Below are 15,716 nucleotides of genomic sequence, written 5' to 3'. Positions count from 1 at the left end.
ATCCAAGGGCCCAAACATACCTTCCAGGTGAAGCAACACTTCACCTGCACTTCCAAGAATCTAGTCTACTGCATTCGCTGCTCACAATATGGTCTCCTCTACATTGCGGAAACGAAAAGTAGACTTGGTGACTGCTTCGCAGAACATCTACGTTCTGCTTGCGAAAAAGACCCTGAAATACCTGTTGTCTGCCACTTCAATGCCACTTCCACCTTGCTCCCTGGCCAACATCTCTGTCTCCGGCTTGCTACAGGGTTCCAGTGAAGCCCAATGCAAGCTGGAGGAACAACACCTCATTTTCCGCTTGGGGACCCTACAGTCCTCCGGACTCAATATTGAGTTCAATAATTTTAGGGCCTAAACTCTCCCATGTCCCAGCCCCCCACCCCACACACCAGGCCTTGTTACCACATAGCCTGCCATTACACCCCCCCTGTTGTTAGTCACTAACAGTCCCCATTAACAACTATTCACCCTCCCAGCCTGATCGCTAGCAACTCCTTTGTCTGTCCAACTGTCTTTCTCTCTCTTTGGGATCTATCCTATCGTTTACTCCTTACCCCACCCGCCTCCCTACTTTCTGCATATAAACTGACGTTTTCCCAGCCACCATCAGTTCTGAGGAAGGGTCACCGGACCCGAAACTTTAATTCTGTTTTCTCCTCCACAGATGCTGCCAGATCTGCTGAGCTTTTCCAGCAACTTTGTTTTTCTTTCCTTTATAGATGCTGCCAGGCCTATTGAGCTTTTCGAGCAATTTCTGTTTTTGTTCCAAGCAGCTATCTCTGTCTGTGTAATTTTTCCAGAGCACAGTTCAGCTGCCTTGTTTTTAAAGCTTTTAAAAGTTATTTGCAATGTCCAGGATTTTGATCTAGTATTTCAGAATGTGGGGATTTTTGCTCAATTCTACAGGGAACAATTACAACATTTAAAAGACATTTGGATAAGTACACAAATAGAGTTTGAGGGGTGTTGGCCAAGTGCAGGCAGGTGCAACTATTCGGTTTGGGAACATGGTCAGCAGGCACTTTTTGGACCAAAGGATCTGTTTCCATGTTGTATGATTCTGTGAGATTATGGCAAAAGAAAGTTAATCTGCACAAGTGTTAAAATCAAGAGGTATCTCTTTGCTATGCTGTATATGTACAAATGCTCTTTCAGAGATGCAGATTTGAAGCCCAAAAGATATTAACCTCATATGCCACAGCAGATGCCATACAGGTTTCAATAAATGAACAAATGAAAAAGTACAGCACAGGAACAGGCCCTTCGGCCCTCCAAGCCTGTGCCGACCATCATGCCCGAATTAATCTAAAAACAAACCTGCCATTTTTCGATTCGTATCCCCCATTCCCTCCTTATTCATGTACCCATCTAGGTGCCTCTTAAACGTCTTCAATGTCCCTGCTTCCACCACCTCTTCTGGTGGTGCATTCCAGGCTGCTACCACTTTCTGCGTGGAAAAACTTCCCTTGCACACCTCCCTTAAACTCTTCCCCCTCTGACCTTGAACTTGTGCCCCCTTGTAATTGAAACTTCAACCCTAGGAAAAAGTCTCTGACTATCCACCTTATCCGCACCTCTTGTAATTTTGTAGACCTCGATCAGGTCTCCTCTCAGCCACTGTCTTTCCAGTGAAAATAATCCTAGTCTTTTTAAACTTTCCCCATAGTCAATGCCCTGGAGACTAGGCAACATCCTGGTGAACCTTCTCTGCACTCTCTCAAAAGCTTCCACATCCTTCTGGTAGCCATCTTCTTAAATCACTGCAATGCTTCCCATGCTGTAGGGACAGTCACATTTGCTGTTAGGTAGGGAGTTCCAAGACAGGAACCCAGCAGTGATGAAGGACCAGCAATATTATTTCCATGACAAGATGGTGGAGAAAGAAAAAATACAAATAGAGAGGAACTACAAATAGAGAGGAGATCTGAGTGAAAAAACTTCTGTTAATTGATTCAAAAGACTGAATGAATAATTACTTAATAAACTTAAATTCATTGATGATATGCAATGTAACCGAGGAATCAAGATTCTCCATGCCTCAGTTATTGCAATGTACCCAAGTGTGATGTACTAGTAGCAGTGGACCAATTCTCAGTGCGCAATGCACTGCAATAAACAATCCCCCTTCCCCCATCCTACCATTAAAAAACATAAAAATATTGTTAAGGAAGGCTGCATGTACAAAAGTGAGCATATTGCCAGTAAAATCGAGTCTTGCTCTATTGTCTATGATAATACTGAAGCTTTGGAAAAATCAAAGGAGAGAATTCCCTAAGACAAGAGATCTTGGATATACGCAACCATAATTTCAAAAGGAACAGCTGTACATCAAGAAAAAAAATTTTAACACCTGTACTTGTATAGCCCATTATCACATCTTGTAGAAAAGTCTGAAGTGCTTTAATGAATTACTCTGATAAACTGATTTGAGACAAATACAACAGTCATTTGAAGTTTTAGAGTATATTTGTAGCTCGGGTTGGGATGTTCTGGTTGGTTGGCTCGCCAAGCTGGTTTGTTGTTCCACAGACATTTCATTACCCTGCTGGGTAACGAACAACAAACCAGCTCAGCGAGCCAACCAACCACAATAGTCATCTAGCACAGAGCAAGATCCAACAAGAATGAGGTATTTGACCAACCTAACATTTATAACATTGATTGAGGGTCAAATATTGACCTAACAAGGAGTTCTTTAATACCTACCTGAAACATTACAATTGGGTCTTCAAGTAAATATCTCATCAGTAATAAAATGTCTGATAATCAAAACAGTTTCAATAGCTATCCAAAAGTCACCAGCAGCATCACATGTAACTTTTACACTGACGTTTTTGTGTTTCTAGTAAAATATTCCGTTTAGATTTACCATCTGCAAGCATTTCATAAATGGATCTCTCATTGCCTAAAAGTATCCAGTTACCTGCCCAATATTTAGCAAGACCCTGGGGTTCAACAAAGATCTTTGCTACTGTAGACTAGCTTACTGGAATGTTTCATGTGTCACAAATGATTCTCTTTGTCCTCATTAGATGGATTGTGTACATTGTAAAAGAAGACACAAAAAGATTAAACTTATAGTCCGTTAGGCCAGACTGAGGCTGTAAAGCGACTGATGTTTTATTTAACAACAGATAAATGAATGTAGGATTCACGGCAAAAGACTGTATTTATCATAATTTACAAATATTATTACCTTCCACAATATATCAGAATAATAAATATGTTTTCCTTGAGTCATGTCTCAATATACATTGCATGAGTTTCACGGTTCAATCACTACTTCTGCGGTGAAAAGCTGCAACAATCAGTTTCTCTGCTGGCTACAGACTTCTTCCTTCCAAGGGAAGTTCAGCTAATGAAGTGTCATTACAAATCCTTTGATTATGCACTGAAATAAAGCCCATTCATAAAATCCCCGCTTCATCAAATCAAATTAACTCAAATTTTTCTAAATTAAACCATGCCATCATCTTCTGCCCTTGCCACAAACTCTACACGCTCATCACTGATTCATTAGAAGTCCCAGACTGAAGCAAGTTGCCTGGGATCTTGGCAACTTATTCAACTGCAAACTGAATTTCTGGTTCCATATTCTCACTGTCACAGGCTATTCCCTCTTCTGGATCATTACGTACCTCTGCGTTTCTTGCTGGAAATCTCATCAATGCCTTCGGTATTTGTAAACAGAGCAATGTCAGTGCTCATTTAACAGAAATCCCAATCTCCAAACTCTGAAAGCTCCAGCTCCACCAAAGTTCAGCTGACCACACCCTATCCACAACAGGACCAACTCAAGAATCATTACTGCCCTTGTTAACGTAGACTGCCTCCCAGACTACGATTTAAAGCCCCTATCTCAAGTTGAAATCATTTCATAACCTGGTCCCTCATCATCTCTAAATTGCTTCGATACCCCAAAAAATTCTTTTAAATTTGACAGCTTGTATATTCCTTCTCCCCTTTCACCTCACTGCTGAGCATTCTGTCACAAACTGAATTTCCAAAAAACCCATCTCTTTGACCAAGGTTTTGGTCACTTCACTTAACATTTTCTTTCTTGGTTTTAGTGGATAGCAACGGAATACACCTCTGTGAAGTACTTTGGGGGATATTTTTCTGTATTAAAGTTGCTATATAAATTCATGTAGCTCATCTTTATCCAGTATCCAGATACTTTAAAATAGCTGCAATCCAATATCCTTTACATTCTTTTATCATATTAACAGAACACCACCAGCTTTTATTTCAACAGAAACCAGTTACTAAAACATAAATATTTCCACTCCTGATTGATACCCATTCTAGCAGATTATCTATGTTTCCATCCACACAGATTGGCAATAATCAAATCATGTACTCTGTCCTGATGAATGAATTCTAGGCTAACAGTAATATAAATTGCCTCCAGCTTGCAGAAAACAAAAACTGATCTTTATTGTTTACAAACACTTCTGGTTAAAAATAATCTTAAAAGACTAGAATGTTTCATTTTGTCACATTTTACAAAATACCAAATCAATTTGTTTCCACACTGTGGTGCTGTATGGAAGAGCTCTAGTGCCACATTAACCTTGTCTACAATTCCAGAGCCAAGTCTTGTGTGTCTGCTGCCAGGCAATCTGTAATGGGAGGCAGAACTGCTGGAACTAATGTAGGAACATCTAATACTGAACACATGCTATTTTAGCATGAGCTTAGTAGTCAATGCATGGTACCCCAAGTCTAAATATTATAGTGGCCCAAAGTATGACCTCTTACCTCTCACACTAACAATCAAAATTGCCCAATGATGAAGTATCAGATGAGGTGTTACACATTACTCAGACATTATACCTGTAACAAACAGCTGAAACTAAAAGTTTGGTTTGCACATTTACTGGTGTTAAGTGAGGGCATATGACAAATCTGAAAACTGATCAATGTGAATTGTAATCAAATCTAGGAAACTGCAGTTGGAACAACTTAATCTATGAACATCAGCGTAACTCCTCCTCTTGTGGGGTGTATGTTGAACAAAATAAAAATTAAGCTATTGGGGATAATTACAAATTAGGAAGTGTTGAATCAAGTCTAAAAGAGAACCTTAATTGGGGTAATGAACTTACCTCAACCATGGTGTGTGGAATTCAACAATAAATGCATGCCTTTCAGTTCATTAGTGTTTTATACCTCAAAACCCTCATTAGCACTATGGCAATGTGCCATTGTAATCAGGCACTTTGAGAGAAGAAAATCTCCTTTCTCCAATCTTTTACAGCATTAACTGTGGTTACAGCACTGGAAATATTTTATTTGTTACATGTATGATCTACGTAGTAAAGTCAAACTGTTCTCCTTTTAGTTCCTTATTACAAAAAATCTTTGTTTAAATAGCTAAGTTAATGAGAATAATGAATAAGAATTACACAGTCACATACACACGTACACACATAGTTAGCTATGTACTGCTCAGTTTCATAAAAAAAAGGGCAGCAGTAACAAGATTACATGCATTCACTTTGATTAAAGATGCAAGGGCCTAGAATTCCAACTTTATTGCTGTCTTCAGGGTATGGTTTAATGGTAACATTAGTAACAAGCCGCCACAGCAAGCAAATTTTAAAGGACGTCGTGAAAGTGTTTATATAATAAATTGTGTATTGGAAAAGGCTGGCTGCGAAACAGATGAGCATTTTCTTATTAATTGCTTCCTTCTGTACTGCAATGTTTGAACGGATTATAACACTTTTCCCTGAAGGCACTAGGGCAGAATGACAGAAAGAAAAGAAACAACATGAAGAAATGGAAGGTTATACTTACCAGTGTTCTGAGCCAGCATTCCTCACAATGAACATGCCAACACTGGATTGATGTGAGAGGCATCGAGTAGGAGTCCTGTACAAAATAAAAAATTATAAAAATAAATTGTGAAGAATAGTTTTATTAAAAATGCTTTAAATATCATTTGTATTTAGTGACAAATTTTCACACGAGAGCTTGGAGTCCTCTAACTCATGTTTAACAGACAAGATCACCGAGGATTTTCTTTGAAGTAAGTGTTAGTTAGTTAAAGTGATGCAAAAATTGTGTCGTTAAGTAGCAACAACCACTCAAAAAATGTTAAAATCAGTGCAATGCAATAATACTTGGTTTCCTCATTTCTGCTCACCCTCCAGGATTGTAGAAATATAGATGTTTAGAAGATAGAGGAAGGATATTTGGCCCACTGATCTAGCGAGGTCTTTATTAGAGTAAACCAAAACTAATCTCAGTGACTTGCTTTGTCTCCATAATTTATATCAATGACAACTTGTACTTGTATAGTCCATTTAATTTATTAAATTGTTACAAGGTGCCTCACAGGTTTTTATCAAATAAAACTTGACACTGAGCTATATAATATGACGTTATGGCAGGTCATCAAAGGGGTTTGTTTTAAACAGTATCTTATTTCAGGTCAGAAGCAAAGCTGTTTAGTGAGCAAATTCCAGAGCTTAGGACCTTAGATGTACAGTTGCCACTGGTACAGCAACTAAAATCAGGGATGATCAAGAGCTCAGAATTGGGGAAGCACCTATCTCAGAAGGTTATAGGGGTAGATGAGATTACAGAGATAGGGAGCAGTAAGGCCACAGAGGGATTTGCAAACAAGATCAAGAATTTGAAGTCAAGGTATTCCTTGACCAGAGGTCACAAAGGTAGGTAAGGAGAGTGGAACGTAGTACTATTTAGGTCACGATGGCAGAATATTAAATTATCTGAAGCTTACTAAAGGTAGAATGCGGGAGGATGGTTAGTATTGCATTGGAATAATCAAGCCTGGAGAGAGCAAAGGCACACATGAGAATATCAGCTGCTGATGAGTTGAGCTGGGACAAATTTGAGATGTAGCAGAGATGGAAAGAGTCGGTCTCAAAGATGACATGAAGTTCATTTCATGCTCTAATGTGATTAACAATCTGATTCAGTCTCAGATAGTTGCTAGAGTGAAGGATTTGGTCAGTAGCTAGTGATCAGAGTTGCAATGGGACCTAAAACCACTGGTTACAAGTCTTTCTACTACTTAGTTGGAAGAACTTATTGCTCAATATGGAGTAATAGAGTCCTACAGCACGGAGTCAGACCCTTCGGTCCGACCAATCCATGCAGACCATAATCCCAAGCTAAACCAGTCCCACATGCTTGCGCTTAGCTCATATCCCTCCAAACATTTCTTATGCATATACTTATCTAAATGTCTTTTAAACATTGTAATTGTACCCACCTGCACCACTTCCTCTGGAAATTCATTCCACATACAAACTACTCTGTGTAAAAAATTGCACCTTTTTTAAAATCTTTCCCATCTCATCTTAAAAATATGCCCCCTAGTCTTGAAATCCCCCACCCTAGGGAAAAGATACTTGCCTTTCATCGTATCTCTGCCCCTCATGATTTTATAAACCTTTATAAGATTATCCCTCAACCTCCTACACTCCAGTGAAAAAGTCCCAGCTTATCCAACCTCTCCTTATAACTCAAACCCTCCAATCTTGGCAACATTGTAGTAAATCTCTTCTGAACCCTCTCCAGCTTAATAATACCCTTATTACATTATTTACATCTGCTTCAAATATTTAACCATTCACTTAAAAGATGCAATGATTTCTGTCCCAAAAACTTCCTGTAACTAAGCAGTATATGACGCCATATTTTAAAAAAAGCCAACTTCATTTTCGGAGTCTTATAAACAATTTTAAATATAATCCTCTGCAATTACTCCAAAACCAAACTAAACTGACTTGTCTTATTCACTTTCAAACCCTTCATAACTTACCTGTCAAATTCTATTAAATCTCAGCTTATTCTTCACCTTTTAGAAGAAAATGTACTAGCTTCAGACATTTCACTTCGAAACTCTAGCTTCCTAGTCCTGACATCATCGTACTCTATGATTTTAATGCCCTTTCCATAATGGGGTCAACCAATGTTACTCATCAACTTATCATTACTTCTTCACTCTTTATGCTCCTTTCTAAAAAAAAACTAAAATTGTCCTGGTTCTTGTTAATGATTTATTTATCCCCACTCTTACTTTCAAGAAATTATACATTTGAATTCCTAAGTTTCTCTACTTAATTATATCCTTCCTTTCCTTACTAAGTCTATACTCCAAAAACTTATTTTTTATTCCAAAATGTATTACTCCATTTTACTTACATTAAAACTAAAGTTATGGTTTACCATTCCGCAATGATTCTTGTGATCCAATATGCTTGAGAGACTTTAACAATCTGCAGCAGGCACCTCTAAGCACAGGAGAAATCCAGTGTGAAGAAAGGCTGCCCAACAGCAGTATCTTGTCCAAAGACAAGATGTCCATCATCGATGCATCAATAACTTAAAACTAGACAAAGAGGCCTCGGGGTGCAGGTGTATAATTCCTTCAGAGTGGGGTCACAGGTAGAGAGGGTGGTGAAGAAGGCGTTTGGCACACTTGCCTTTATTGGTCAGTGCATTGAGTACAGGACACTGATAAGGCCACTTTTAGAATACTGCATTCAATTCTGGTCTCCCTGCTGTAGGAAATATGTTGTTAAACTTGAAAGGACTCAGAAAAGATTTACAAGGATGTTGCCAGGATTGGAGGATTTGAGCTATAGGGATAGGCTGAATTGGCTAGGGCTTCTTCCCCTGGAGTGTCGAAGGCTGAGTGGCGATCTTGCAGAGGTTTATAAAACCAGGAGGGACACAGATAGGTGAACAGCCAAAGCCTTTTTCCCAGGGTAGGGGAGTCCAAGGCTAGAGAGCATAGGTTTAAGGTGACAGGGGAAAGTTTTGAAAAGGACCTCAGGGGTAACTTTGTCACACTGAAAATGGTGCATGTTTGGAACCAGCTGCCAGAGCAGATGGTGGAGGCAGGTGCAATTATAACATTTAAAAGGCATCTGGATGTGTACATGAATAGGGACGGTTTAGAGAGATATGGGCCAAATGCTGACAAATGGGACTGGATCAATTTAGTATATTGGGTCAGCATGCATGAGTTGGAGCAAAGGGTCTGTTTCCATGCTATATAATTCTATGACTATGGCTCTATGATTATGACTAACTCCTCAGATACAGAAGCAGTCTGGGTCTTTGTAAAGTATGACCGGGATAACATTCAGCGTTGGGCTAATAACTAGCAATTAATATTGTCGCCACACAGATATCAGGCAATGACCCACTCCAATAAGAGAGAATCTGCCTTTCATCCCCTGACAATTTAGAGGATTACCATTGCTGAATCCACCACTGTCAAAATCAACATCCTGTCAACACAGAGGTTATCAGAAACTGAATACTTTGGCTACAGGAGCAGGTAAGAGGCTGGGAATTTTCTAGCAAGTAGCTCACATTCTGGCTCCCCAAATCCTGCCCATCAAGGCAAAAATTAGAGATGTGATGGATTACTCTTCATTTGTCTGCATGGGCGCAGATCCAACACTCAAGAAGTTCAACACTATCGAGGCTAAAGCAGCCCACAGGCTCAGCACACCATTTGCCAACTTAAACATTTGCTCCCCCCATCACCAATGCACAGTAGTAGCAACCCTCCAAAGCATCTTTGTGAGCACCCTCAAAAACCTGCAATTTCACCAGGCAGAAGCACAAGGAAAGCAGATGCATGGGAACACTACCACTTGCAGGTTCCCCTCTAAGCCCCATGCCACACCAACCTGCATATATATCAGTATACCTTCACTGTCACTAGGACAGAATTCTGGAACCCTCTTCGCACTAGGAGTGTCCCTGCATAAGATAAACTGCAGCAGTTCAAAAAAGGAGCTCAAATCACCACCTTCTAAAAGGCAATTAGGGATGGACAACAATGTTGATCTACAAAGAATGTCGAAGTGATGGTGCGTGAGTGTCATATGAGGAGAGGACTTGCTTCAAGGTTCCCACACTGTAATATGACTTACATTCAACCTCAAGGTTTACATGCTAATGGACACTTTGAAATGGGCCTGAAACTTACTGAACTGTTGATAACAATTCAACATTTTCAGAAGAAAAGAAAAACCTTCAAAGAAAATAAAGAAAAATTACAATCTTTACAGTTTTTGCAAGTAACACTGTATTTCTTTGAAACATTATACACAATGGCTTTGATTTATATACCAATAATGAGGCAGATCTTTTAAAATAGACTGCAGTAATATAACTACATATTTTAAATAATTTCAAGTTTAAGTTTATTATGCTGTAGAAAAACTAAAATCCCTTAAAATGGATTAGATTACCACTAGGAGGAGCTAAAATACCAATGGGAAATGGTTTTGTACAAGCTGCCTTTCTACATGCAGATTATCTCTTAGAATAACAAGGTGTCCATATAAAGGACAGTCATATTTTACCTACATAATTGTAAAAAGACTGACCAAACATATTTTCATCATGAGTAACTCTATGCCAAACCAAGCCTAACAGTTGTCCCTCTCGTGAAGCCTTCAAAAGGTCAGGAGAAATGTTGCAATAGTTAATAGGAAATCTTTCTATCATGAAAAGTATTTTTCATGGAAACTATGTTGTGTGTTTTGTATCAATCTTGAAAGTTTGCAGAACATAGTAAGTAGGTATATCTTGTAAGAGGGCCCTTGTCTCCACCTTATAAGCAGCCATGCTCTAGCTACCAAATAAAAATGATGAAAATTTATCACTCCCATTGACTGTAATCTACACTTAAACATTAACCCAAAGGCACTACAAATAGTACCAGAAGAAAATAGAAATTTCCATCATGGTAATCACTCAACAAATATAATTTTCAAGGCTTCTTAAATACATTTCTGCTAGGCTGCATAACACACCATGCTTTCATTAAGTAGGCAGAAGATGGTATAATTTCTAATGCTTAGAGTAAAATTAGAAACAGACATTTAACGTTCAAAGCATGTTCTCAGTCATGAATGGATTTAAGTGAAACTACTGTATGATTTGGTATACTGGAGACTTTCCAGATTCCCACTTATATTGGGATCTATGATACAGCATTTTGCACTTGTTAGTTTTAAAGATGCAATTGACAATTTGCAACTTCACAGCAGTTGTAAAGTCACTTAGAATGTCATTTTGTTAACATCCTGCTGTTTTTCCACACTCTCCCCAAGTAGGCATTCAATCAGAAAGATAAGTCAACCAATACGAACATACTGGATTGGAGCAGAACTAAGCCAATTGGTCCCTCGCGCCTACTCCATCACTCGAAAAGATTATAGCTGATCTGATTACTCCACATTCCTGCCTACCCCAATAACCTTTTAGCCCTTTCCTTATCAAGAATCTACCTTCTTCTGCCTTAAAAATATTGAAACACAATGTTTCCACCTACTTGTGAGGAACATATTTCCAAAGACTCATGATTCTCAGAGAACAAAAATGTCTCTTAATCTCAGTCTTAAATGGCTTAACCACTTATTTTGAAACAGTGACCAACAGTCATTGCCAAACAAGTTAATACACATATTAACAATCTGATCTGACAAGTGGAAGACTTTTCCAACAACCTGAGAGTGTGAAGAAGTCAGTCAACTGAAACTCACTTCTTATTCCATCATAACAGCTGCCTCTCATTGAACTTTCATTTTGTTCCTATAATTCTGTTTTAATGGCCTTACAAACATTTTTTACATTGAGTTAAATCTCACCAAGTTTTCCCTTCATTAACAATGCAATTTTCAGCAAAATTCATATTATTTTGTTCTCACCTCCCAGCTTTGTCTCAAACAGAATTCCACATCCAACAAAATTATGTTTTCAAGCTTCTCTAATTTTTTTCCATAACACATATAGAATCAAGTTTGAGGCTCTTTGCTCCTTCTCCTAGTGTAAATGTTTATGTGCTGTGGTAACCGGAACAGTGTGCAATATCATAATTGGGGGCTAAACAAGAAAGTGTAAATCCCCGATGTAATTTCACTGTAGTGTCTGAGCCAAAAACCTGATTGGAAAGATTCAAACATTGGGGCATACATTTAAGGTGACAGGCAAATCAGGGCAGGTGTTCTACACTTAATAGTAAGGCCCTGGGGTGTGTTGCTAAACAAACAGACCTCGGAGTGCAGGTTCATGTTCTTACAAGTGGAGTCGCAGGTAGATAGGACAGTGAAGAAGGCATTTGGTATGTTTGCCTTTATTGGTCAGTGTATTGAGTAAATGAGTTAGGAGATCATGTTGCAGCTGTACAGGACATTGGTTCAGCCACTTTTGCAGTATTGTGGGGAATTCTGGTCTCCCTTCTATGGGAAGAATGTTGTGAAACTAGAAAGGGTTCAGAAAATATTTACAAGGGTCGTGCCAGGGTTGGAGGTTTGAGCTACGGGGAGAGGCTGAATAGGCTGGGGTTATTTTCCCTGGAGCATCGAAGGCTGAGGGATGACCTTATAGAGATTTATAAAATCATGAGGGGCATGGATAGGATAAATAGGCAAGGTCTTTTCCCCAGAGTGGGAGAGTCCAAAAATAGAGGGCATAGGTTTAAGGTGAGAGGGGGAAAGATATATAAGAGGCCTAAGGGGCAACTTTTTCATGCATAGGGTGGTGCATGTATGGAATGAGCTGCCAGTGGTGGAGGCTGGTACGATTACAATATTTAAAAGGCATTTGGCTGAGTACATGGATAGGAAGGGTTTACAGGGATATGGGTCAAATGCTGGCAAATGGGACTACAATATATAAGATATCTGGTCAGCATGGCTGAGTTGCAACAAAGGATCTGTTTCCTTGCTGTATATCTCTATGACTCTATGAAAGGGGGAAAGTTCAAAGGAGATGTGACGGGCATTTTTTTTACACAAGAGTGTGGCAGAAGTCTGGAATGCACTGCCAGGGTTGGTGGTGGAAGCAGATATGATGGGGTGTTTAAGGAACTTTTAGATAAGCACATGAATATGCAAAGAATGGAGGGATATGGAACAATGGCGGGTAGAACGGATTAATTTAATTTGGCATCACGTTTGGCACAGCGTCGTGGTCCATTCTTCTGCTGTACTGTTCTACGTTCTATGTAATGTGAAAAAGATTGCTGAGGATTTAGGATGCAACAACACATACTGTCTTTGCTCACCGCACACCCCCCAACCCTCCACGCCCCCCACCTCAACACTAACTCTGTACTTTTGCTAAAAATTCTATTTCCCCCGTTGGCCAATATCTTGGACTGAATCAGACTATTTGCTAATCAGTATCCAGTTCAACTCTAGGCTGAACTTACAAGTGTATATCTTCCTAATCACAAAGACTACATATGCCTTGCTCTGTAACTTAGTTCATCTCCTGCCAAAACCTTCTCTTTAGATTTGATCACCCCAGTGCTCAGTCTAGCCTTTCATCTTCTATCCTCCATAAACCTCAACTCATCATGTTATGCAACAAGTGGTATGTGCCCCTCACTTATTTACAGATTCCAGTCTTAAGAACATCTCAAAGTTAAAATGTTATGTTTAAGTTCCTACATCACCGACATGTTTATTTCTTTGCAACTTCCTTCAATCTGTGGATGTCTTCTCAATGACGTACAGAATTATTACGGTGCAGATGGAGGGCATTTGGCCCATCATGCCTGCATCTGCTCTACGGTCTTGTCCAGCTCTATTAGCCAGTGACATTCTCCTGCTTTTTTGCTCCTTCTGCCATTATTATTCAAAAAAATCATCCAACGCCCTCCTAAACATCTCAAATGGACTTGCCTCAACATTTCCAGGTACTGCATTAAATACCCTAACAAATTGCTGAGTGGAAGTTTTTTTCTCATATCATTCTTGTTTCATTTGCACATCACTTTAAATCTATTCACAGTCTCCATTCCTCTGAATCCAAAATCTATGCATCACTCCTCCCCATTTCCTTCATTTCACTGCTGGTAGTGTACTTTAGGTGTCCAGATTCTATACTCTAGAATTTCTTTTCTGAAATTTTTCACATTTCTCTGTTACTTTAAAACCTTCCTTACAATCTACCTCTTGATCAAGCTTTTGGTTACCCTTCCTAACTTGTCCTTACATTCTGCATCTCTTTTTTGTTTATCTTCTGTAAAATATTTGGCACATTTTTATTCTTTTCTTTCCTATCTGTTAGTAGCAGACTATTTAGTTTGTAAATTTGTTTTATTTTCCTATCTTGTAGGTTCAACATTATCGTTTAGAAGTGTTCTACTTCTCTTATAGTAATATCCTTCAGTGATATAACCCAGTTACATTTTTCCTCAATCATTCCTCATCCCTTTCAAATTTGTTTAGAGACAGTTCTGATCGTTCCCAGTGCTGGCTGCCAAATAAACCAAAATTTAATCATGATGTGATTACTGGTTCCCTAAGGCTTCAGTACTACTATATTGTGCATGTGGAGAAACCTGACCTTGACAAAGACTGTTCTCCTATTGGGTTTCATAACATATTGGGAAAGCATTCTCTAGTTCTGGATTACCACAATGGACCAAGTTCATCAACTGATTCTGCCACATTTCCATTTAGGCATTCACAATTAATTGTGAACTAATTGAAGACAAGCTTTATTACAACTGATTTCTCTGTCCAAGCATAGATCATAAAATGAAATACAGGTAATTTTTTGGCTGTCTAACTGACCCTGCTTTGGAAATCTATGGCTTCCCCAATCTGTCTCTTGAGTGCCAAGTTTATGCCTTTGTTTCTCTAATAAAAGCACATTCCTTTTATTCACAATGTTTCTAATGAAGAATTACTTCCTGAAATTACTCCTGACTTCCTTTTACTAGTTCATGCCCATGTTTTCTTCTCCTTTAACTGAAATTGAAATATTAATGTTCCTGATTCATTTTCCTATTCTTCTTAGTACTTTGCAATGCTTCTATGGTATCTTTTCAATCAACTATATTCAAAGCTGAAGTGTTCAAAAGACTTGACTCTCACCTTACATCTCAGTCCTTTCATCCCTTGCATCTTGGTATCAATACTGGACCATAATACTCACGGCCCATTGCAATTTCTGAATGAATGATTGGTACTCCAATGATTTGACAACAAAATTCAGTATTCTGTTAGCCTTGTTGATTACCATACTGTATTGATTGGACAAGCTAATCTTAACTTTCAAATGTTACAGACTGCTGGTCAGTTCAGATCTTTAAACACATCTTCCATTTGTTCTTCTCCTGTGATATTTTATTGAATTTCATCTAACATTGTTCTAAGTACTTACAAAATTTGCATATATCCATCTGCTTCCTCAGCCAAGTCTATTAATGATTCTTTCCTCTCCACCTTACATATGAAAATACCGTCTCTAAACACAGGCTGTTTAGGTACAAGTAAGCATTTGCACATCAAACTCCCAGTATAATAAGCCTGACATCATGCCCACCCCACCTCCCCACAACTAAAACTCATGGGTTTTTTAGGACTAACTCTAGGTTCTTACAGTTTTAAACATGTTTAAATTTTTCTGAGGTCAATAAAACAAAGAGCTGCGGATGCTGGGAAACTGGAAAAACACAGAAGTTGCTGGAGAAACTCAGCAGGTCTGGCAGTAACTATGGAGAGTAAGCACAATTAACAAGTCTGGTGAACCTTCTTCAGAACTTGACTTCTTCTTCTTCTTTTCTCTCCACAGATGCTGCCAGATCTGTTGAGTTTTTCAGCAATTTCTTGTTTTCCAATGTCAACTTGGCTTGCCTCATCCTCAGCAATTTAAAGAGCATTGGTCAAGCAACATATCCCCTTTCTGAA

The 15,716-nt window shown here is 38.8% G+C and overlaps 1 protein-coding gene across 5 annotated transcripts in view; it reads right to left on the bottom strand.

Moving 5' to 3' along the window:
* rnf220a (ring finger protein 220a) overlaps window positions 1-15,716 on the bottom strand; it is a 462,984-nt gene that overhangs the window by 12,009 nt on the left and 435,259 nt on the right. For all 5 annotated transcript variants that reach the window (XM_048602023.1, XM_048602025.1, XM_048602024.1 and 2 more), the window contains one exon: window positions 5,809-5,883. In XM_048602023.1, coding sequence (XP_048457980.1) covers window positions 5,809-5,883 — 75 coding nt within the window. The remainder of the gene's footprint in view (window positions 1-5,808; window positions 5,884-15,716) is intronic.

Source organism: Rhincodon typus, chromosome 10 (assembly GCF_021869965.1).
Source record: "Rhincodon typus isolate 14 chromosome 10, sRhiTyp1.1, whole genome shotgun sequence".
Lineage (NCBI taxonomy): Eukaryota > Metazoa > Chordata > Chondrichthyes > Orectolobiformes > Rhincodontidae > Rhincodon > Rhincodon typus.
This window is presented reverse-complemented; position numbering and strand designations above follow the sequence as displayed.